Below are 25,255 nucleotides of genomic sequence, written 5' to 3'. Positions count from 1 at the left end.
TAAATTTTTAAGCTCGGAAAAATTGTGTATTTATTTCATTTAGAAAATTCTGTGGCCGTAGTTGGGTGTTTGACACCTTGATCGACAACGCTGGGCCTTCTGACAATAAGAAGGTCGGGTTATGGTCCCGATCACAATCACAAAAACATGAACGAATTTCTCATTTTATTTATTATTATACAACAATAATATATAACAAATAACAGTTTCACTAAATGATCTCCTTAGTAGACCAATATAACTAACTCATTTTATTTATTATTACACAACAATAATATATAACATAACAGTTGATGAGTTCACTCACAATCTCCTTAGTAGACCAATCATAACTAACTCACTATGCTAATATTTGTTTTAAACTTAAATAAAGCTAGGAAAGACGCAAAAAGCCAAGCGCAGGAAAAACAAAACAAAAATACATTTCTTTAGTGGACTGTTCTGACTTCAAGTGATTGATCGACGGTTGGCAATCGGGTAGTTGGAGATATCTCTGACTGTCAGCGGCAACGGTGGGCGGCGCGTTTGTCTCAACAGCTCAATGACGTGGTAATAAGCCAGATTAATAATTCTGAGTAAGCCGAGACAGTGGCATGCATACAAGAAGTAGGTCACATACGGCACTTGGTCCCAAGGCTGTGGAAGCAAAAGCGACACAAGCGAAGCCACGGAGAGCGAGGCCGTACACTTGATAGCCATAAAAAGTTTTGGACCGTGATTTGGGAAGAAGTTTTGGGTGGCTCCAATGGCAAAGAAACAGAAGGCAAGTAAGCTGAGAATGGCAACCATGAACTTGGTGTGGTAGGTTTCAAATGGGAGAGATAGAGTTCCGACAGCAGGGAATTTAATCTGGATGAAGGTTAGAAGTGTTGGCACCATGAAAGTGAAAATGGCGAAGGTGGAAGGGGCCGCTTGTCCAAAGTTGAAGATGAGGAAGATATTATTACCACGTTCACGTGGTAATAAGACCGAGGGTGTCCATTGACGGAGAAAACTGGCCATGGTAATGTTAATCTTTCGGCAAAAGGGTATTTAAGGACGAAGAGAGCAGCGACAGGAGGTGGATTAATCGGAAATTTGGGAAGAATCAAACGGGGAATAATGGGTTTCTGGGTTGGATTTGTGTGTGGTGAAGGTGAAGGAAGGTGGTGGCTTTTTTTATAGGGTTAGTTGGTTAGTTTATACGGTCAGTTTTGTATTTTTATACGGGCAGTTTTGTACAAGGCCTTCTTCTTTGTGATGAAGAACAAGGCCTTCTGCTTCTTTTTGGCAAGAACAGTGATACCCCCACAACTATCACATCACCCAAGAAGAAGAAGAAGGTGGGTTTTGGGGAGAAGAAGAAGAAGTGAAAAAATACTAGTATGTATTTCCGTATTTTGACCATAGGATCGTATTTTTTCACTTCACAACTATCACATCACCCAAGAAGAAGAAGAAGGTGGGTTTTGGGGAGAAGAAGAAGAAGTGAAAAAATACTAGGATGTATTTCCGTATTTTGACCGGATCGTATGATACCCCCAAAACAATCACATCACCCAAAAAGAAGAAGAATGTAGGTTTTGGGGAGAAGAAAAAGAAATGAAAAAAATATTAGGATGTATTTCCATATTTTGACCATAGGATCGTATTTTTTCACTTCACACCTATCACATCACCCAAGAAGAAGAAGAAAGGGGGTTTTGGGGAGAAGAAGAAGAAATGAAAAAATACTAGGATGTATTTCCGTATTTTGACCATAGGATCGTATGATACCCCCAAAACTATCACATCACAACTATCACATCACCCAAGAAGAAGAAGAAGGTGGGTTTTGGGGAGAAGAAAAAGAAGTGAAAAAATACTAGGATGTATTTCCGTATTTTGACCATAGGATCGTATGATACCCCCAAAACTATCACATCACCCAAGAAGAAGAAGAAGGTGGGTTTTGGGGAGAAGAAAAAGAAGTAAAAAAATACTAGGATGTATTTCCGTATTTTGACCATAGGATCGTATGATACCCCCAAAACTATCACATCACAACTATCACATCACCCAAGAAGAAGAAGAAGGTGGGTTTTGGGGAGAAGAAAAAGAAGTGTAAAAATACTAGGATGTATTTCCGTATTTTGACCATAGGATCGTATTTTTTCACTTCACATTACAACTATCACATCAACCAAGAAGAAGAAAAAGGTGGATTTTGGGGAGAAGAAGAAGAAGTGAAAAAAATACTAGGATGTATTTCCGTATTTTGACCATAGGATCGTATTTTTTCACTTCACACCTTCACATCACCCAAGAAGAAGAAGAAGGTGGGTTTTGGGGAGAAGAAGAAGAAGTGAAAAAATACTAGGATGTATTTCCGTATTTTGACCATAGGATCGTATGATACCCCCAAAACTGTCACATCACAACTATCACATCACCCAAGAAGAAGAAGAAGGTGGGTTTTGGGGAGAAGAAAAAGAAGTGAAAAAATACTAGGATGTATTTCCGTATTTTGACCATAGGATCGTATTTTTTCACTTCACATCACAACTATCACATCAACCAAGAAGAAGAAAAAGTGAAAAAATACTAAGATGTATTTCCGTATTTTGACAATAGGATCGTATTTTTTCCCTTCACAACTATCACATCACCCAAGAAGAAGAAGAAGGTGGGTTTTGGGGAGAAGATGAAGAAGTGAAAAAATACTAGGATGTATTTCCGTATTTTGACCATAGGATCGTATGATACCCCCAAAACTATCACATCACAACTATCACATCACTCAAGAAGAAGAAGAAGGTGGGTTTTGGGGAGAAGAAAAAGAAGTGAAAAAATACTAGGATATATTTCCGTATTTTGACCATAGGATCGTATTTTTTCACTTCACAACTATCACATCACCCAAGAAGAAGAAGAAAGTGGGTTTTGGGGAGAAGAAAAAGAAGTGAAAAAAATACTATGATGTATTTCCGTATTTTGACCATAGGATCGTATGATACTCCCAAAACTATCAGATCACAACTATCACATCACCCAAGAAGAAGAAGCAGGTGGGTTTTGGGGAGATAAAGAAGAAGTGAAAAAATATTAGGATGTATTTCCGTATTTTGACCATAGGATCGTATTTTTTCACTTCACACCTATCACATCACCCAAGAAGAAGAAGAATGTAGGTTTTGGGGAGAAGAAAAAGAAGTGAAAAAATACTAGGATGTATTTCCGTATTTTGACCATAGGATCGTATTTTTTCACTTCACACCTATCACATCACCCAAGAAGAAGAAGAAGGTGGGTTTTGGGGAGAAGAAGAAGAAGTGAAAAAATACTCAGATGTATTTCCGTATTTTGACCATAGGATCGTATGATACCCCCAAAACTATCAGATCACAACTATCACATCACCCAAGAAGAAGAAGAAGGTGGGTTTTGGGGAGAAGAAGAAGAAGTGAAAAAATACTATGATGTATTTCTGTATTTTGGCCATAGGATCGTATTTTTTCACTTCACAACTATCACATCACCCAAGAAGAAGAAGAATGTGGGTTTTGGGGAGAAGAAGAAGAAGTGAAAAAATACTAGGATGTATTTCCGTATTTTGACCATAGGATCGTATGATACCCCCAAAACTATCACATCACCCAAGAAGAAGAAGAATGTGGGTTTTGGGGAGAAGAAAAAGAAGTGAAAAAATACTAGGATGTATTTCCGTATTTTGACCACAAGATCGTATTTTTTCACTTCACAACTATCACATCACCCAAGAAGAAGAAGAAGGTGGGTTTTGGGGAGAAGAAGAAGAAGTGAAAAAAATTTCTAAATTTTCATTACACAATTACGGCCCCAGAATTTTCAAAATGAAATAATTACACAATTTTTCTGAGCTTAAAAAATTTAATTTTGTAATCGATCGATGCCAGGACTGGGATCGCTGGTGAAGAACCAGCAACTAGTGAACGCGGTTGTCCAAAGGTTTCAAAGATAGAATGACCCCTACAACAGCTGCCATGAGCTTCGGGGCCGGCAACCATGGCGCTGTGGGCTTGCCCACTTCCTTAATGGGCCTTGGTGTGGACGCCTACGAGCCTACTCGGGTCCCTTCTCTACCTCCTGACATCACCGGCGTCACCGCCGGGGCATTACCACTCCCTGCCCGTCATTTCCGAAGGTCAGCTTTGGGCATGGGGCCGAGACCTCGAGGCCCAGCTCGGCCGTGGAGGTCCTTCTCCGAGGTAAAGATACAGCTTTTTTGAGCTCTAAGAAGCAGCACAGATGGACCCTTTTGACCATTTCCGTATTGTGTTGGAGCAGTTTTATGATTGTTTAGAAATTGGTTTGAGTTTGAGAATTCAGAGAAACTGTGATTAGTTCTGGTAATTTAGTAATTGACAACTGTAATGTTACTAGTCTAGTGCATGGTTTTAGTCGATGATTCTTTTTAGAGCAAAAATCAGCAATTTAGTTTGTTAATGTGGCCAAGATTAACCAAAAGCATGCACCTTTTTGAATTGATATGAGAAACCCCATTTCATGGAATTTTTTAATTGTTATCTGACTGACTTTCAGCCTTTTATATGAATTGAGAAATGATAAGTTGCTGCATATTAAGCATTTGTTATTATTGGCAGAGATTCGTGGAATGAACCAATGAGAGTAACAGGACTGGATCAAGTAAATGTTTGTTCTGCATTTGCATCCGGTGTCATTTCTGCGGCCATTGGAGATGATGGTTCTCTGTGGGTTTGGGGAAAGTCGAAACGTGGCCAACTTGGTCTCTGGGAGAGCAAGTCATGGAGGCTGTGGAGTTGAAGCACTTGCTGGAGAGAAAATAACTACCAACCGTGGATGTAAGGGATGAAAGCGATCGACGGCTTCCAGTTCGGAAATCCCAAAACTGGGTAAGTTGATCAGTTTCGGAGGAAGACGGAGGCAATCGAAACAAAAACAAAAACAGGAGGGTAGAATCCTTTTCGATTAGAATTCTATGATCTGAGTTGTAATTGCTTGTTTGATGATTGATAACAGTATCTGGGTGTTGAGTTGATCCATTTGGTGATCATGAATTGGTGAATATCTTGTCTGATCACTGTGATGTTCAGAGTGCTAACACCATTGAGGGAAAGCGTGTGGTTCACTCGTTCGAGAACTACACGAAGCTCGAAAATGTGGGAGCTGAGCATAATCTACTGTAGATTTGAGTACAAGGCTGCTACTAGGGCTTTTTCTCCTGATAGAGTTGCTATGTGAGTTTCGTGGTCTTTCCGTTATGCGTTGTCTGTTGGTTATGGGAAATGTGGTGTTTGCCAATGAGACTGATGATTAAAAACTTGTGTTTTGTGTTTTGGCTTTTGAAGGTATTGCAAGTCTGAGATGCCGTATAACCCGGATGACCTCATGGTGCAGTGTGAGGAGTGCAAAGACTGGTAATTTCTTCATGTTCTTAGCTTTTTTGGCATGTTGGAGTTTTTGAATGTGTGTGTTTCGAATGGACTAGTAATAAGTCTCATCTTACTTGAACATTTTATGCATCTAGTAACGCTTAAAGAGTGTACCCTAAAGAAAGGGAGAAAAAACATTTAAAACAGTATCTATTAGGGCTCTGATAATTGTCTTGAATACTTGTTAGCTATAGATAAACAAGCATATGTATTTGGAAAAGCATCTGAGTGTATGTGGAATGTGCCACTTGCAAGTGTGCAACTATACTTTGCTCTGCCTCCTGGTGGTTTGTACTTTAACCAACTTCAAGAGTTTTTTTTTTATACGAACCAACTTCAAGAGTTGCACCATGGAAAGCTTAGTTATCTATATGTTTATTCCTCTGAAATTATTGTTCAAATTGAAGCTTAAGAAGTGGTTACAGAACTTCATGATGGGCCTCTGCTCATAATATATAAATGGAATCTTGTTGGAAGGAAATTTGGGTCATTGTTGCAAAATTATTGAATCTCCCCTTTTCATTTGAATGTCCTCGTAAATACTTTGGTTGCAGCATACAGCATGGGCAACTGCTCTAATAATATAATAGTTCAAAGTAAAAACTTTTCTGGAGGAAATTTGGGTCTGTTGTGCAATGTAGTTGTATCTCTTCCTTTTATATTTATCTCGATAGATAAATCTTCTTGCATGACCCTTCTTAAATTTGTGCAATGAATGCTCATGAAGTTATTTTACAACTGGACTTGTAGGTTTCATCCGGTTGTAGGTTTCATCCAGCATGCGTGAACATCTCAATTCTCAAATGATCGAAGTAGCCAAAAAATTGGTCTATGGGAGTTGTTAACATTTATAGAAGGCAGCATTTTGTTAATTATCTGGGAAGTCTTTGCATGAATGGATTGTTTGTTTGCTATTCAGCATGTGCTATTGAGTTATGAACTATCTCTTGTACTATGACTAGTTCTATTTTTCTAATGGGACTAGGCAGTGTTGTTGCTGTTACTGTGTACACTGATTTTACTGGACTGAGTAATCAAAATTTGTGACCTTTTGCAGGTGGACCCTAAGCACCGAAAGAAATGACTTAAATTGCAAGAGGCTATACAAAATGCAGTGCTGCTGTTTGTGTTCTTGCTGGTGCTCTTGGATTGCTATCATGCGGTATGTGGATTTGGAGTAGGGTTTCCGGAGGGTTTCAGGACTTGTTATCCAGGAGATTAGGCTTGTATTGAAAGTTTTATTTTTGTATCTCAACAATCAAACCGTGGAATGACTGGAATCTCTTGGTATGACAAATTGCTGGTTGCGACTTTCACTACGAAGTTATTAACCTGTTAATCTGTTTGTCTCGTACTCATTGACATTTCTTTCTCTGTTTGTTTTACTGGAACATATGTATATGCCTAGTTATAAGCTTTCTGGATTAGTCAACGGATGATGGTTCGACTGCCATACCTTGGATATGGAATTATGCCTTTTCCATTTTCCAGATAATAGGGGACGAAACTCACTTCGTCTCCTCTTAATCTCAAGTTTTAATTTTTTTTTTTTAAATTTAATTTTAATTTTCAATAAATTATTGAATTATATTAGGCAACAAATCTAAGGCCTAAGGGTTGTCGCCAATTATATAAGTAGAACTGTGTTTTTTTTTTTTTTACCAAAAGTTTAAATTTATTACAGATAATACAGTAATAAACAGAGCTCTAACATCAACTCTCTTTTTAAATCTAAGAGCAAGTCCACCGGTCTCTACTTGACCGGGCACCAGCTCAGAATTGATGATGTGTTGCCCAGCTGAAAGAATTTTCATCTTCCACCGATGGATTCTTCACCAGCCAAAACTTGGCTTTGCATGACCAAGGCGAAACAAAAGGGCAAGGCCCTGACTAAACTCCTGACCAGTCAAGCAAACGCTCCAGCTCGGCCCGCCCCCCACGTGGCTGACGTCAGCCACTGACTCCATCTTACCAGACGCGCTGGAGAAGAGAGTGGCTGCACGGAAGAAGCAGGAGCCGCCTTTCCGCGTGGGGGTCACGATTTTGTCCTGTAGTGCCAGACAGGGACGAATGGTACTGCGCCACGTGTCCAGCAGGCGTTGTATGAGGAGAAATTTGATTCCAACGGTCCTTTAAGCTGTATGAACAGTTAAAATCGATGAACAGTTTTGACCGGTCAAGAAAAAAACGGGTGGAAACCCATGTTTAGTGGTAGTGAATAGTAACTTGACTGGTCGAATTCTTGACTTCTTGACTTTGCCTTTTCTTGACTATTGGTGAACTTGCTCTAACTAACATGAACAAATTGAGCACTTTCATAAATGCTTTATAAGTCTTCAACTAGAAATATTGAAATAATATCTGTAACAAGAAATCAATGACGAGAAGTTCTGATTAAATCTGCCATACAATAATATAACCTTTTGTCTGCAACAAAGTAGCCAGCACACTCAATGAACTCGAAACTTGTACATCACTCCCACTAGTAAGATAAGAAAGCAAAGCCTCCCTGCACAAATGGTCAACACCATAATTATTATTTAAATAATAAACAAAATGGAAATTAACTGACCATACTGACAAAGTGACCAAGTTAACAATAATATGCAATTATGCTCAAGACTAAAAGATGTTTAATTATGAGTTAGGAAGGCATAGCCATATAAGGAAAAGTAACTAATGATGATTTGCACTTATTGAGCCACATTTATAATCATTTACCTGAATCTAAGTCACTCTATTCATCACTTTCTCGAGTGTTATCTTCATCTCTTGATGGTAATTCCTCATCTAGAGGAGATTATCATCGATAAAATCATCGTCACTTATGTTGCTTTGTTCAATATCTTTGTTGCTCAGACCAATAATTTCAAGTTCGACATCTCTTCTACAAAGTGTTGGTATTGAATTAGCATTCTCTTCAATGGGATTAATGACATTGCTAGCCTCTTCTTCTTGGTCTACCCCATCAACATAATTTATTTCTGCATCATGAGATTCTTCATTCTCAGGCACATCCCATATATGCCTGTGTCGAATATTTTGAATGACTTTCCAACCAACACCTAACTTCGGATCATCAAGGTAAAACACTTGTTGTGCTTGCTTTGCAAGTACATACAGATCTTTTACGTACCATTTATCGTTTACATTCAACGATGTCAAATGGTAATCACGAATGGTTCTTCTTCTCTTCTTTGTATTTATTGTATTAAACCACTCACCTTTGAATAGAAAAACTGAATAGCCATACGAAAAGTCTAATTTTGACAATGCTAACCAACTGTCCATAAAAGTCACTTTCTCAGTTTCTCTGTTATTATGTGATCCCAGAACCATGATCCCACTATTATGCACTGTTCTGGTTTGCTCTAGCTGTTTGACATGTCATCGAACACCATTTGCATTATAGATCGTGTAGGTACCAACACTATCATCTGGAGTAACTGAGGCTTGATGATTTGGAAGATACCAACATACAGACACCATGTGCTATTCACTTATTTGTAGGGAGAGTCTTAGATGACTTGGATGGTGTAGAAGGAGGGAATGACAGTGATGATCAACTGATGCTTACGAAATTGCCGTGCTCGCACCTTTATCATGGAGATTGCATTGTTCAGTGGTTGGATAAGAATCACATGCACCCCTTGTGCCGGTGCCAAATGCCAATACCGATGTAAATTTAATGGTGTAAAAAAAAAAAATAGCTCCTAAAAATAATTTTTCTACTCTTAGATTTATATTCAATTATGGTTTAGCATAATTTTCTTGATTAGTTATTGATCAGGTGAACATTATTGATGTTTGATTAGCCGGTTTTAAAATATATTTCTACTAGTTGACTTCAATCTAGTTTTGAACTCAGTTTGGATCGCTTCTTTATGAGAACTACTTTTGCTATGAAACTCTTTTCTTTGGAAGCAGTATTATTAAAGGGTAAAATTCTCATATAGTACCCGAACTATCACGAAATGCACTTTTTGGTACCTACAAATTTTTAGGGAGTCTAGTGGTACCTGTACTATCCTTCCGTTAGCCCTTATAGTACATCCGTCCATTATTCTGTTAAAAATGTCTACGTGGCGGTCATGTGACACTCATGTGAGTAAAATAGTAAGGGTAAAATAGTCTTTTCATTCATAATTAGAATTATAGAATTTAATATTTTGAATATCTATAATTAAAAAAAATGTTGACACATAAAAAAAAAATACCCAATTTATTATTCACTGTTATCGGGATACTTGGGTCAATTAATTTAAGTACTTTTATTTTTTGTTTAATTTTTTTTTTATTTTATGAAAATTTAATATATACTAATTTGGAGATGACTTTTTTTCTCGAACAATTAATAGGACTAATCAATAGATATTCACTAAATTCAATTCTAGGTCTTTCTTTTAACCTAGTCTAATTTATTTTAATTTAGTTTAATAAAAAATTTGTAAAAGAAATATGAAAAATAGGTGTTTTACGATTTTACTCATATTATAACGGAATAATTGACGGAAGTACTAAAATTGCTAACGGAGGGATAATACAGGTACCACTAGACTCCCTAAAAATTTGTAGGTACCAAAAAGTGTATTTCGTGATAGTTCAGATACCATATAAAGATTTTACCCATTATTAAAAGCAAGTAGAGAAAGATGGATGAAATAAATCGTCTCTGGATTAAGATAATGAGAATGTTAGTTTAATTTATAGTTTTGTGTTAGCCTTATTTTGTTTTGGTTTGTAATCATTATTGTAAAACAAATGGAGCAACTGATGGGTAGTTTTTTCTAGTTGAAATATATTAGACAACATAAAAGTACTAGAGTTCTTTAATTTTATTTGGGACATACTCTCGACAGATTACGATAGACAAGGTGAGACTATCTATTTTTATTTAAGGCTGATTTAGCTATTCCTTTCAAAAAGAGGGAAAAAACTTGAAAGTTGGAACCAAGCACTCGTACTGAAAGGAAAATAAAGTCAAATACTCAATACAGCACAATCATTACACGATGGAGTAAACTTTCTGGTGATGAAGTACATAATCTTGAGCTTTACTGTGGCCACAATCAGCTGCCAACTTCATCCACTTTCTTGCTTGGTGATCACACTGAACTAACCCTTCCCCATACTTGTAGCACATGGATACATTATACATAGCACGTACATAACCACCTTCTGCGGCTCTCAAACACCACCCGGCCGCTTCTTCCATGTTCCCACCCTGACGCAGACAATGTGCAAGTTGGTATTGAGCTCCGGCATGGCCTTGAAAAGCAGCAAGAGATAACCACTTTATAGCTTCCTCTGGAGGAGGTTGAACTGGCACATATGAAAGTCCCAAATTGAACTGCGCATTCCGGTCTCCGAGCTCCGCAGCTCTCCGATACAAAACACAGGCCTTGTCCTTCTCGCCTCTCTTCCAATATATCAGTCCGGCGTCTACCATAGCCCTTGTTGATCCGTACTCCGCAGCCTTCAAGAACATCTTGAGAGCATTGTGTATATTAGGTAGAAAACCACAGAGGCCTTGCTTGAACTGCTTTCCCCAACGCTCGTATTCTTTGTACTTCATGGCCTTTCTCGCCGGCCGAAGCGCGTCGCACCACGACTTGCACACCAACGACGCCGCTTTTAGGTTGCCGTAGCTGAGCGACGCACCGATTTTGGTTACCAGTTCTTGGGGAAGATCCGAGAAATCCCTTGGGGATGATGTGGAGAATCGGTTGCTGGTTTTCCAGAAGATTTTGTGATGGAGTTCGCCTCCTTGCTTGGTGTTCAATAACGGAAACGCCGTCGTTTCCCGGCGTTCCCATCGACTTCGCTTCCTCATTCCGTTTATGTATCTGGATTTTTGCTGATGTACGTCAACTGAGGTTGTAGGATTGCTAAACAAATTAAACATACTAATGTACGTAGGGCTCTCAATATATATAAAACCCAAATTTGTTGGGGAAAAGGTATCGGAAAACCCCAAACTTGATGGGGAAAAGATACAGAACAGAAATCTCCAACAGTCAATCAACGGACACCAGAAATATGGAATAGCAAGCTCGTAAAATAGGGCAAATACATGCTGCAATTAAACTGATTTCATACATAAACAATGATCTCTTTAACAAAGATTACAATATCCATATTTGTAGGTTTACAATACTTGGAGAATAAGTAGACTTGATCTAATATGAAAGCTAATTAAAAGTATATCCTAAATTAAATGGAAAAACGGCATTTGTAAGTGGGAGGGGCATAAAAAATTAGTTGTTGATATGATAAAAAAACACACCCTCAAAATATCTTAACAAAATATCAAAGATCATGAATCTATAATTAAATGACAAAATAATGCATGATGTTGCCTCCTATACTCTCAATCAAAATCACATTCCTCCTCTAACTAGGAAAAGCTCTTCTTCTCGCTTATATCCACATTTACAGTAGTAATTAGCTAATTCTCAAAAAAAAAAAGTATTAATTAGCTAGGATTTGAATATACACAGATTGCAAATCCTTCTAATTAGCACAAACTCTTTCATGTTGGTTTAATATCTACAGGTACAAACCAGTTAAAAATGTCCACTATAATCCGTTATTTGAAAGCAGAGCGTGTCAAAACGGAGACATACCTTTTGGCAAAATCCCAAGCAATATGGCCAGTTGTCAAGGTACCAAATTAATTGTCACAGGATAAACAATATTGTTACTGAGAAACAGTTAGAAGTCTCGCGCTCCGATTTCCTGTTACCATGCAGCAAGGCTAGGCATACAAAGTTGCTCGCAGAGTTTCTTTCTAATGAAATAGGTGTCCCCAGAGTCGAGCAGCTGAGAATTATCGATCGGATATTTAAGGCAGCTGAACTAGCTGAAATCCCCTAGCTGCCATCATAGTCAATGCATCTCTCCGGTTATAGGGTGATGATCAAACATTCGCATATAGGGTTGCAACAGAATATTATCAAGACCTTAGGCCCAAAGTTATTTCTGCAAGTAAGTCATCCATTGAAATTTTGGAGTAACTGAGGCTTGATGATTTGGAAGATATATACTAAAAGACAGACACCAAGTGTTATTTGTAGGGAGAGCCTTAGATGACTTGGATGCTGTAGAAGAAGGGAATGACAGTGATGATCAGCTGATGCTTACTAAATTGCCGTGCTCGCACCTTTATCATGGAGATTGCATTGTTCAGTGGTTGGATAAGAATCACATGTGCCCCTTGTGCCGGTGCCAAATGCCGATACCGGAAGAGGCGGATGAGCCATGGGATCCCTTCGGGCGGCAGCTAAGTTGGCCTATGCTGCTCAAAGTGTCTGCCAATACAATTGCTGGGATGCTCCTTTGCTGTAGATTATTGGAGCAAATTTAATTAGGGATCCATCGTTTCATACATCTGCGCAAATTATTACATGCATAGTTTATTTTAACACAAAGTACGACTGTTTGGCGGCCCCTTCTTGGCCTGCTGACTTTTGGCCTTTTGCTACATCTAAGACTGTACACTTCAAAACTGTTCATTCGTACCATGTCGAAGTCTTAACCGTACCCCAATTTGTTTTCTTTAACCTTTCTAGTCTGTTCTTGTGTATATAGCATGTGCCGTGTCACTTTGACCAATTGAAAAATTAGTTTAACTTGGGCATATAATGTAACGTTAGATCACAACCAAAAAGCAATTCTTTATTCTGTCCAAAATGATGTCACTTGGGAAGATGGAACCAAGCTAGGAGCACCTCCGACGAATGTGAGAACGTAGAGACTACAGAAGGAAAAATAAAATCGACACAGTGCAGTTCAGGCATTAAATGCTCTCGTAATCTGATTCAGGGTGCAATTCATTTCTGGATTCATATTGTGAGGATATATACACTAACTTTACAGAGCAGGCACAGCAGGTGATAGATACGCTTTAATTTCTTGTACATGGTTTACAAGCAGAGCTTTTCTTTACTCCTACAAAGACATAAATCGATGCCTTCTAATACATGTAAGAACAAACCCTCACCCACTGTACAGATGACTCTATACAACAATGACGCCAAAACTTCACATCCCAAACCAGAATGCGACTGCTTTGGGAAGAATAATACAGTGGCAGCTAGCCCAGCTGTTTCATTCAACCATTTCCCTTCGAAACAGATAATCACAGTCGTTTCCACAGCGACAATGACATCTGGGTGGAGAAATATCTGTCTTGTGGTACTTTTCGTGGTCCACAAGAGGGCAGATCCAAACGCACAACACTAGTTCCGCAAGCTACCCATCTCCTTCTGGTCGTTCACCAGAACAAGTATCCTGGTTGGCCTGCTTCTCATTTGGAATGCAATCAGCAGGAACATATGCATATCCTTTGGGTAATAGCATATTTTTCACCGATGCCTGATCTGATGTCATCACCAGTTCTTTCGAAAACATCTCGGCATGCTGAGAAGAGTGGAAGATCAGGAATTAAGATTACAATAAAGTCTGAAGAACTTTGGTTCTGTCTTGAAGGGGAAAAAAAGTCATCAAAGAACCTACTGGACGTCAAAAATTAAATTACCTTCTTAGATTTTGACCTGTATCCACCATCTTCTGAAAGATTACAAGTCGCGGCAGAAGGTCTGAATGGAATCTGTTTCTCAGAAAATTGCATCCTATCCAAAAGATTGTGGGTAAATTGATTTTGGGATGTGGAGCTGTCATCATCTGTCCTTTGGTCGTTATCAATAGTTATAGGAACTCTAGTCCTGTGCCTAACAGAAATTGTACTATCTACAGTCACATCATCTGATCTTTGGAGTGTCTCACTGCATGACCTGTAATCATCTGTCTGCGCTTTAAGAGAAGTTGTTGCTGATTCAGAACTAGCATCCGGTAGCAAGAAAGGACTGTTAACAAGCACGGAACGGGCAACATGATCTCTTTTCACAGCGAGAAGGTCATGTGAACAAATGAGTAATTCCCTCTGCATTCAGAACAAACTTATTCAGCTTAAACTACTTCCAGCAAGAAAGTAAAGCTTCATAAAAGGTACATGTCAAAGACACCCATAGACAATCAGCGGCAGAGGCACCACCTAATTACCACACCAAATTCCCTTCTCTTATTAAGAAGCCAGCAGAAAACATCCATACGATAACAGTAACATAACCAGTACATTGATAACACAAGGAACCAATAACACATGCATGGCATAGACACATCAAAACCACACATAACACAGAATAGCACCCACCTTTACTTTTTCCCGTTTGATAATTCTTTCGCAAATAAGGCGTAATCTCTCCAGCTCAGCCTATACAAAGATCACTCATGTTAGAACTCAAACAGGCAATTCAATGCTACAAAGAAAGCAAAAGAACAGAAGAGCTTAAAAAGAAAAGGAAAAAGGACCTTTTTGCTTAGGCAATCAGTAAAACCTATATGATCGACCAAGAGAAAATGAAAGACAAAGACAGCTATTTCAGATGGCATCTTCACTCCCTAGGTAGTAGGTAGTGATTTGCTTGAGTGCATATCACATAGGAATCATACAACAGATTTCATTCTTCTTTAATCATTTTAGAAAAAGTTAGTGTTATATTCAGATTGTTCCGACACATATATGCACATGGGAACTATATGTTACTAGCAATTCTAACTATTCACATCCTGAATCATATTTAAGACCACACAAGTCAAAGAACCCAAGTGAACCGAACACAAAAGGAGAAAAAAGACCAACAAAGAAAGCTATTTCATCAAGTGAAACCAATTCAAGCAGTTTTCTGTACTTTAAGCAAGGGCGTAATAATGGAAAATCAAACAGCATTTCACTTTATGTTATCAAGTTAAAAAGTAAATAAAAATAAAAAGAAATTGAAAAAACACCTATATCTGCATCTGAAGGATACAAGTATTTAAGCAACAATAATGTAATAAACTGAAATATAACAAGGTAGATCAACTAGAGAATAACCCCCACCCTTATTGTATAAAGGTTCTTTAATTCCTCCATTCCATGTTTTTGTGTATCAGCCTGCATTAGTGCAAAAGCCCAGAAATTAGTCATCATAACTCACTAACTACCTAAGGGACACGCTTTATATAAACATAAAATATATTAACCTTCGCCCTCTGCTCAAGGCTATGCCTCTCACAGTATGCCTTGTGTTGCTGCTTCCCACCAAGAGTTTTTACATTCATATAAAAGTCAGAACTTCTACCACAGGAGGGATGAAATGTTGCCTGACAATGGCCATAGCTGCACTGCAGGATAAAAATAAAAGATACACATTTATATGAATCAGGGATCCTCTTCATAAGGGGAGATAGAGTCAATAGAAAAAACTTGCCCATCATAAGTTAAAACATAAGATAATGTCCAACTCTCACCTTTATGCAGACACCAAATTTGCGTCGGCAGATATAACAGAAATCAAGGCCCTTAGAAACTGTGTCCTGAAATTCCATTACATCAAGTGTAATATCAGAAAAATTGCTCATTAACATAAAGGAAAATATCTACAGTGATACCAAGAAAATTCAGGTTTGTGATTGCCACGAATAAAAACATACCATTCCATCAATCAGTGATACTTGTCCCCTTTTGAATGTTGACTCAAAGACCCACTACCAAATGAAACAGTGAATATCAATATTCCACATAATATTTAAAAGTCTTAAAAAATAAAATAAAATCACTCTACATTATTCAGAGGCAAGAGAAGGTTTTACCTCAGCACAGAAGGCATGGACCCATTGACCATCAGAGGATTTCCTAAAAGCACCAGTTTTCCCACCGCATAAACCACATTCTGCAGTTAAATGCTCTTTCTCCCAAACATTGGCAGTAGCTTTGTCTTCACATAATTCACAGTACCATGGACCTGTAGATTCTCTTGCACTACGATAGCAATCCAAGTGAACAGCAACCTGTAACAAAAGATCTGGTTATAACTCAAGCAGATAACAAGTTCAACAAAATTAGATTAAAAGCAAGGAAGAATACCTTGCAACTGGAACAGACTAAAATCGGGTTTAACATCGTCTCAGAACGTCTGCAGATATCACATGACCTAGGATGTTCTTTAGAGATATCTGAGCCTGAATTAACTGCACCAGAGTGCTTTTCCACAGAAACTCTAGGGACAGCCACCCTTGGAAATGTCTCTTTTGCCCGTGGTATCATCTGTGAGGAAAAGCTGGACCTCCCACTGAAAGTGCTCAGCTTCACCACATTCTGCAGAGAAAAGAAAGACTGCGTAAGTAAATGGCAACCATTGATGGCCGTAATATTATCCAGAAAATAGAAGATCATTAACCTCCTGATGGGGGTGTTCATCAACGACATCTTTCCTAAATGATGAAATCCTAGAAGAGGCAGCAGCTGCAGCAGTTGCAGCTGCTAAAACAGCCTGTGCTTCCTTATGCCGTCTCTCCTTCCTACCTTGCTTCTTTGCCTCTCGAAGCTCGCAAAGATATTGGTTAACCAGCACAGCATCCCACTTCTGATTCCGTGCTGCATCAGTCTCTTTCGGCAGACTCTTAGCAACATTACGTATCAAAACATCTGCAGAACATGTATAAACAGTGCTGGTTAATAGTTATCTCCAAATAAGACATCAAAATACAAAGTAATGCACATTAAACTTCACAGAAAAAAAAGTTAACCACATACCAGTATAATGCTTTCTCGCAGTTATATTGTTTTGCAACCTATGCTGATAATAAATGAGTTCTCCTTCCACTTCATCTTCTGGAGACATTTCTAGAACTCCCAGTTTACGAGCCTTAGCCAACTGTTCTAAATTCCTCTCATCAGTTTTACAAATCGTATCATAACATTTTGGATGTGTATTTTGATGATTACAGCAAACACTTGCATGGGAAGATGCCTCCACACGAGAGACTTCTCCTTGACTTGAACCTACAAGATAAACTGCATGTCAATATCACCCATGAAAGAAAAATGGATGCAAATAAATAATTTTAATCAGTACCATGTATTGGATTCTTTAGAGACACCCCGTTCTCCATCTGTGATAATGTCTTCTGCATAGGCGGGTGGACATAAGAACTAGGAGCTTCTGGCCCCGATTTCCTGCAGTATACACTTGCAACATTGAGCACAACAACAACAAAAAATGTATCTTATCAAATCACAATACAGAAATGAAAAGGAGCTTCCCAAAGCTCGAGACAAAACCAAACAGCATTTTACCGCTCACAAATTACAAATTACAAATATACAAAAAATGAAAGCTTACTTGCTTTCAGGAACTGGTTTTTCAACTGAAAACGATGGATCTACATTTGCAATCACCGAGTTGGTCTGCAAAGGAGTAATAGTCACCACTTCTTGACCTTTTTGCAAAAGGCTGCAATTTAAGGGCTTAGTTGAATAACCTGTCAATCATATATTGTTTTCATGTCAAAAGACACACCAAGAACCATTTCAATGCTGCAGAGGTCATTTATGAATGAAACATAGAAGACTAGAATTAACCCAAAGACACCAACAAATTCAGCCAAAAAGAAAGAGAAATAAGAACAGCATATAGTTATGGACTGATCATCTCCAGAAAAGCAGCAAATAACGCATCATACACTAAAAGAGACACTAGGACATAAGAGGATTTAGCAGTAGCAAAGAAATTCCCAGGAACATTAAATGCCCGTCAAGAGGACAGGAACCATATACAATGTTAGACAGTTCCAGTTAAGACATATTTTGATGAACTTAGAGAACAACAATTACAAATACAAGCGCAAATCAAAGAAAAATGCTTTGGTGTCTCATGGCCACTCTCCAGTATCAAGAAAGTCTTAGGTTTCAGGATTGGTGACAAAACTGAAGGAGCTGGCCTAGTTCGCTTCTGTCCACATATTTATGCACGATAGGGGTTGCTCTGAAGTTTAGGTCAAACTAGGTAAAAAACTTCTTTGAAGGAAATTGGCAATGATCACCAACTTGAATTCTCCACAGCACCAGGAATTAAAGTATGCTCTACCCAATCACTTTGAACACAAACAATCATCATTTATAGCAGAGTGAACACACTATACCAACAGAAACGAAAAGAATTACCTTCCATTTCAGGTGAATGTGTCGGCAAAGAATCTTGTAACCCATTGAGCACCGTCATATTCTGTAATTACAAGCAAGAACATTATAAATATGTCAAATGCATCACAACTACCAAACAACAGAGAGAGAGAGAGTATTATCTTTTGAAATTTTCTACATAGCAACTAATGTAAATCACAATTCCATAATAATTGAGAAGCTCCATTATAAAACCATAAAAATCATAGTTACTATACTACAGCTGACCCTCTTTCTTCTAAAGAAAAGTTGTCAGCATTCACTTGCACAAACTTCAACTAAACCTAAAAGTACACTACGCCAAAAGACATCCCTAGCCATTTCAAAAGAAAACTATCAGTGCAAGCTATAACAGAACAAGCCGTATAATCATTGAAGTCATACAGTCTAGACCTTAACTGATCACATAATTCTTGACACCACTGATGACAAAACAGAAATGAATAGTGATTTGCTTGTCAAAACATAAATGACATTTATAGAGAAGGCACTTTTATTATCTAGAAATATTGGAAGTATGAACGCTGGAATCAACTTATGAACTTGCACAGAAATTGTGAGAAGAATTACATAACCAACTCTCTCATTTAATTAAAGTTACCTTCTCAACAACATCACTGATGGACTCTTCTTTCAAATCTTTTGGTCCTTCACTGATAGTTTTATCTAATTTAATCTTGTCCAGCGGAATCCCATTGTCACAAAAGGCCTGCTCTGATGAGCTAAGAACTTTGTTGTCCTTTAAAATCCTAACACCACCTTTTGTTCTCCTCCGTGGGGGTACTGATTTAACAGCTACAGGATCTGACATACCAGACTCTGATAATGGAGCATCAGAACCTCCAAACTCGGCCAATGATGCAAATGACGGTCTTAAGTTTGTTTTTACATTTTTCTGCATTAGATCCAAGTAGGTATGGTCTTTAAGCCATTTAACTATTCTGCATTGCACATCAGGGACCACGCTATCATCCTGCATAAATGAAGTAAATATTTCACGACAAGTGAAGAAGTAGGGATAACAAATACTTCTAGATTCTATTGCAGAATAATTACGAACATAAAAAGTCAACTATTTAATTTGCATTACAGCAAGTGAAGCAGATAAAGAATCGGGTGAGACACCAATCTCCAACGCCACATCCTTCACGTCAACTTTTCCACAATCAATCAGCTGCAGAAGAAGAAGATATAAGACTTGGAAATGCTGATGAAGTTCCAATAATTGTTGAGATAAATCATCACTGACCACCTTATACATTACCTTCTGTAAAATAGGGGTAAGGTTAAGGTTCCCAGATGCATTGACATCCTCGCAGCTCCCCTCGAATTTACCCCTATCATTCATTGGTATCTCCTGTGATCTGCTATCACTGAATTTATCAGAATTATCTGAAGTCTCAACACTGACTGCAACATTATCACCATTTCTACCGCCAATTTTCAACTTGTTTAATTTTTTTGGTGACGATGTCACATGAGAACTGTCAGAGATATTTGAATTCTTGTCAATGGAGACAGAAGGATCCTCTGGTTCAGTGTTGCTGTTATTTGGTACTTCTGAATGCTTTGAGCAGAAAGCCTTCAATTCAACCTGCATATTCAATAAAATTTAAGTCTCATTAACCTGATCACAATCATAACCTAGCTCCAGAAGACATAAAACTTGACAGCAAATGCAGCAACAATCATAACCTTTACAATTCCCAAAGACAAGGAGAACTCTTACATTATTGAGCCCATATTTTGCCCAAATTTCCATTCTTTGTCTTGCCTCTCTCGCACACATTGGATGGAAGGAAGTTCTGCAAGCACCTGAACCAAAAACCCCCCAAAAAAATATATGTATATATCAGGAGGAATGTAATCCAAAAGTCGAGACAACCGATATTCCCGCAGTTGATAATCAAACTGGTTAAAGGATTATAAATGATAGAAGCCTCTTAAAAATAAATCAAGCCCAAACTTCTAAGATGAGAGGATAAACATTATATGCTAGAGCTCAGACATCAAAAGTTAGGACAAGGACCATGACAAGTAGGTTAAGTAGAAGTCTTCACACATGTAGGGCCATTGAGAGCTCAAGATGTAGTCATGCATCCCACTATATGTGAAAAGAAGCAAGAAAATGTAAAATTGTAACAAGCAGTTCATAAGAAGGCTCACTTATTGTATTGTTTCCCTCAGATTGAAAACAAGCCGTTCATAGAGAAGACACAAAATAGTGACAATTTTTGCTATACAAGCATGACCACTAAGGGAATCTCAAATCTATACTTGAAAACCATAAGTAGGCAACTCGTGTAGTGGAGATAAGACTGCATTATTAACCAAAAAAGAAATCGCCATATGGGTAATATGGAACTTCTATTTTACAGGACAACTCTACAATCCAAAAAATGGAGAACAAAGCACATACAACCATACTGGAAACAGTGAAAACGGTAATCAAATTGTATAAGACAGTAAAGCAACAAAGAATACCATGACTGCATCGAACACATGCGCCCCACTTCACCTTGCATATGTTACAAATTAGCTTTCTGCGGGTTTCCGGTATTCCTCCGACATTCATGATGGGTTCCACCTTCTCCATATCCTCTATATAAACCTCTGGCATCCACTGACAGCAAAACAAGTGGGCAAACTCCGGAGATCCACCACTATTACCATTCTTCAGAACTGGCTTCAAAGCACCACCCTGCTTAGAGCAAAGCACACAAGGGTTTGCTGAATTACTATCACCAGTGTTGTGCCTACACCAAGAGCATAACCATGATGCATCTACGTCTTCTAGCACTCCATAGCACTTCTGATGAACCACAACCTTACAAGAACTACAAACAATCAATCGGTTTGACTCTTTTCCTGCATCACCCTTGCAGCAAAAATGGCATAAAGATGGCTTCCCATCACAAGGAGAAGCACTTAGGACTTTCTCCAACCCTGCATCAGCACCAAGAACCTTTCGCTTCTTTGAAGGGCGCTCTGTCGCTAAAGAAGTCTTGTTTCTATAACCTAAAAGCCACTCAATACCCCTGGGAGAATCAGAATCCGAAACAGAACAGCTTTTTTTTTCCTCTTCAGGCAAACCACTATCAATTTCCATCGACTGCCCATTCTGCTCCGTCTTGTCCTCCTCTTCCACAGCCCCATTTTCATTTCCGTCATTCTCATTAACCTTTTCAACTACATCCGAATTGCCACTCCCATCATCTGCATTCTCATCCTTGACAACAACCTCACTAGCATTACCGCCATTCACAATCTCATCCTTGCAAACAACCTCACTAGCATTCCCACCATCATCCTCGGCGGCAACCTCATTAGCATTGCCACCGTTTACAGTCTCATTCGAATTACGACCACAAACACACTCCTCACTGAAAACAAGTCCCACATTCACATTTTCATTTCCATTCAGCTCGGGAATATTTCCCAAATTCGGAATCGAAAAACACTTGGTAGCAGCTACCTTACTAATCTCAGATACCCCAGTTAAGGCTTCAATATCAGGCAATGTCAAGGGTCTAAAGTACTCCTCTGTCTCTGCCCACACACTATACCCCTTCGACTTCTCACTCTGCCGGGAATGCTTCTTATCCGACGCCGAATGCGACTTCTTGTGCCGCTTCCGGCTATCAGATTGCCTGGACAAGAAGCTAGCCAACCCCCTCGGCAAGGTGGTGGGGACCACACTCGAGGAAGAAGAAGGAGCAGCAGCAGCTGAGGCTGAGGCCGAGGCGTCCTCAACCACATCAAACGGCGACCGCTCACACAAGGCCTTCCTCGCCTGAGAATACAAATCAACCCCAACCGACTTTTTAGGAATTTCCGGCAGAGTCGCCGGAATCTTGGGCGGAACCCTAGAAATCGGGCAGGGCTTCTCCTCGGTGCCGCAACCTCCGTCCGCACCCCTACCCATCATCTTCTTCTTCTTCCCGTGACATCGGCCTCCGGTCATCACCGAGAAAAATCGCCGCAACCGACAAATCCCATCGGCCGTAACCCTAACCCTAAATCTGAAATCCCCAAAATCCCAATCAGATCTCAAATCAGCTTTGGCATGCAACAGAAAAGGAAAACCCTAAATCCTTAATTCGCAAAAAAAAAAAAAAAAAAAATCGAAACGAATGATGAGAGAGAAAGATAAAGTTCGCGGCTGGGCGAGGCTGGGCTAGGGTTTACGGTTATATTCTGGTTCGTATTTTTCTTTGGATCCGTTTTTCCGAGTGGGTGCCCTTCTTTTTTTGTTTTTTTGTTCCAAAAAAGAAATAAACCAAAATAAAAATTGTTAAATACAAAGAAAGAGAGACAGAGAGATTCGCGTCGGGACGATACGTTTCGGGGAGATATTTTATTTTAATTTTGATATACACGTGGGGCTTTTGTAGCATGGTGTGACGCAACTGCCACAGAGGGGTCAGCTTTACACGTGGCCGGAGATTATAGGATGTGGTGATGTATATCATTCACCGTTTCACACCGGGTCAATTTCCCCGATTTGGCAAATTCTTCTTTCTTCCCCACCCAACGTTTTTGCTTAGGGCTTACGCACTTTTGAACTGGGAGTACTTTTATCAGTGAAACTGTGAAAGTGAATTTGGAAGGAAAAGGTAAGAGAGTAATTTTGTCAGTGAAAACAGAGGAGTGAAAATAAAGCATAATTCTCTGACGTTTTTTTCTGTTTTAAGCATGTTCCTTGCAGAGGAACAGTGTGTTTTATTTTTGACCAATTCGTAATCAAATATGTGATGATTAAATTTACTGTTTTTTTTTTCATTAAATTTAGTGGTATTTTGGATACGATTTGGTCCAACTTCGTTTGGCTTTCAACGCAAGCCTTAATCACACTATTGGGTTACGCCTTATCTTTGATTAAAAGATAAATTATATTAAACGTGAACAAGTAGCTCAAATGAATACAAACAGGCCCAGAATAAGCACACGATAATGATTTTATGGAGGTTAAAGCAGTTCTAATGTATCATGTGGGTTTATTATCTATGGTCATTTCGTGCAAAACAATTCATTCGTTGTCGTGTAGTGACATATTTCCATGACACAAGCCACACCTTAGTTAGTTAAGCACCTCTTTGAAGAGCAAGACATGAATGTATCGACTATAAGTCTTCCCCGGTCACATCAGGGACGATCATTCCCCGGACATACTGACTATCGATCATGCATATGACACGTTGTCAGGAATATTTTCTCGGATTATATAAAGGAGTATACATGTTTCAACATTCAGAGTACACCTCTCATTTGTAAAATAACATATCATAATCTCAAATGACTTCCACATCGGTAAAAGATATAACGCTTTTCTCAATCATTATCTAATATACAAGTAGTCACCCCGTAAAATCGAGCATGATTTTATATTCACACACTCTTATCTACCAAAATCATCACTCAACTTACTTGAACATCAGAGAGCCACTAGTCACTACAAACCGCCTCATATGGTCGTACTTTTCTGTTTTGAAGGATCATGAAGACCCACCCTTCTTCCTTTATCCACTCCTTCTTCCGGCTTCTTCTCACATGAAAACAGAGGTGGGTTTCGTGGAGCCGGAAGAAGGAAGAAGAAAGAGATAAAAACGAAGGAAAAAAAAAAAAGAACTGAGGGCATAATGGACATTTTGGTGTCAAAAATTGACGTCGTGCACTGATAGTGGGTCGAGTTTCAGATTTCGTGTACCGAAATGTTTGGTTTGGAACTTTATGTATAAGAATTATTAGTGGTCTTTACTTGGTGTACTGTTTATGAAATTTTCCCATATAAATATGTATACATGTTTCAACATTCAGAGTACACCTCTCATTTGTAAAATAACCTATCATAATCCCAAATGACTTCCACATCGGTAAAAGATATAACGCTTTTCTCAATCATTATCCAATATACAAGTAATCACGCTGTAAAATCGAGCATGATTTTATGTTCACACACTCTTATCTGCCAAAATCGTCACTCAACTTACTTGAACATCAGAGAGCCACTAGTCACTACAAACCGCCTCATATGGTCGTACTTTTCTGTTTTGAAGGATCATGAAGACCCACCCCCTGGCCTATACCATTTTGTCTATCCCCCCGACCCCCTTCCTTTTTGACATTGTTTTGCTTCTAATTACTCACAAGACTTGACATATACAATACCAAGCCTATAGGAATATTATAGTGTTGAAAATATATATATCCCACATGAGAAAAATAGAACATTGCCTATGAGTTTATAAAGATTTGGGCCACTTCATTCATTGTCAATTGGTTTTGGATGTAAACCTCAAATTACTTTATCCACGTCACTCAAAGTTGTCTACGTATATGACTTGAAAATTCGCCACATATGCGGGGGCGTGTTGAGAATATATAGATCCCACATGGGAAAAATAGAACATTGCTTATGGGTTTATAAGGGTTTGGGCCACTTCATCCATTACCAATTGGTTTTGGATGTGAACCCCGTGTATAGCTTGAAAATTTGCCGCACGTGCTGGGACGTGTTGAGAATATATAGATCTCACATAGGAAAAATGGAATATTGCTTATGGGTTTATAAGGGTTTGGGCCACTCCATCAATTGCCAATTGGTTTTTAATGTGAACCTCATATTACTTTATCAGATTCATTAGGTTTATTTTACACACTTCCGCTAGAAGCAACTCAAATATTTTCTTAGAGAGCTTCTCTCTCTAAAACCTAGAGAGAGAAAACATATCTGAAATAAGTAGTCCCTCCCCCCCCCCCCCCCCTTTGCCCATATCTT

General features: G+C 38.7%; 2 protein-coding genes across 2 annotated transcripts; both read right to left on the bottom strand.

Moving 5' to 3' along the window:
• Positions 1 to 10,416: 10,416 nt before the first annotated feature.
• On the bottom strand, positions 10,417 to 11,334 carry LOC133742664 (F-box protein At1g70590-like). The gene has a single exon (XM_062170346.1). The coding sequence runs from the start codon at positions 11,314 to 11,316 to the stop codon at positions 10,417 to 10,419; it is 900 nt and encodes a 299-aa protein (XP_062026330.1). The 5' UTR covers positions 11,317 to 11,334.
• A 1,867-nt stretch (positions 11,335 to 13,201) lies between these two features.
• LOC133742336 (uncharacterized) lies at positions 13,202 to 22,741 on the bottom strand. The gene is made up of 19 exons (XM_062170003.1): positions 20,962 to 22,741; positions 20,207 to 20,292; positions 19,742 to 20,071; positions 19,568 to 19,651; positions 19,079 to 19,450; positions 18,460 to 18,520; positions 17,639 to 17,777; positions 17,372 to 17,472; positions 17,050 to 17,298; positions 16,694 to 16,941; positions 16,381 to 16,611; positions 16,107 to 16,304; positions 15,948 to 16,001; positions 15,765 to 15,830; positions 15,498 to 15,638; positions 15,355 to 15,408; positions 14,626 to 14,685; positions 13,951 to 14,355; positions 13,202 to 13,832 (listed from the first exon to the last, which is right to left on the bottom strand). Exons 1-19 carry the CDS (start codon positions 22,439 to 22,441, stop codon positions 13,665 to 13,667), a joined length of 4,527 nt encoding a protein of 1,508 aa, XP_062025987.1. The 5' UTR covers positions 22,442 to 22,741; the 3' UTR covers positions 13,202 to 13,664.
• Between the last annotated feature and the right edge of the window lie 2,514 nt (positions 22,742 to 25,255).

The sequence above is a fragment of the Rosa rugosa genome, chromosome 4 (genome assembly GCF_958449725.1).
Source record: "Rosa rugosa chromosome 4, drRosRugo1.1, whole genome shotgun sequence".
Classification (NCBI taxonomy): Eukaryota; Viridiplantae; Streptophyta; class Magnoliopsida; order Rosales; family Rosaceae; genus Rosa; species Rosa rugosa.
This window is presented reverse-complemented; position numbering and strand designations above follow the sequence as displayed.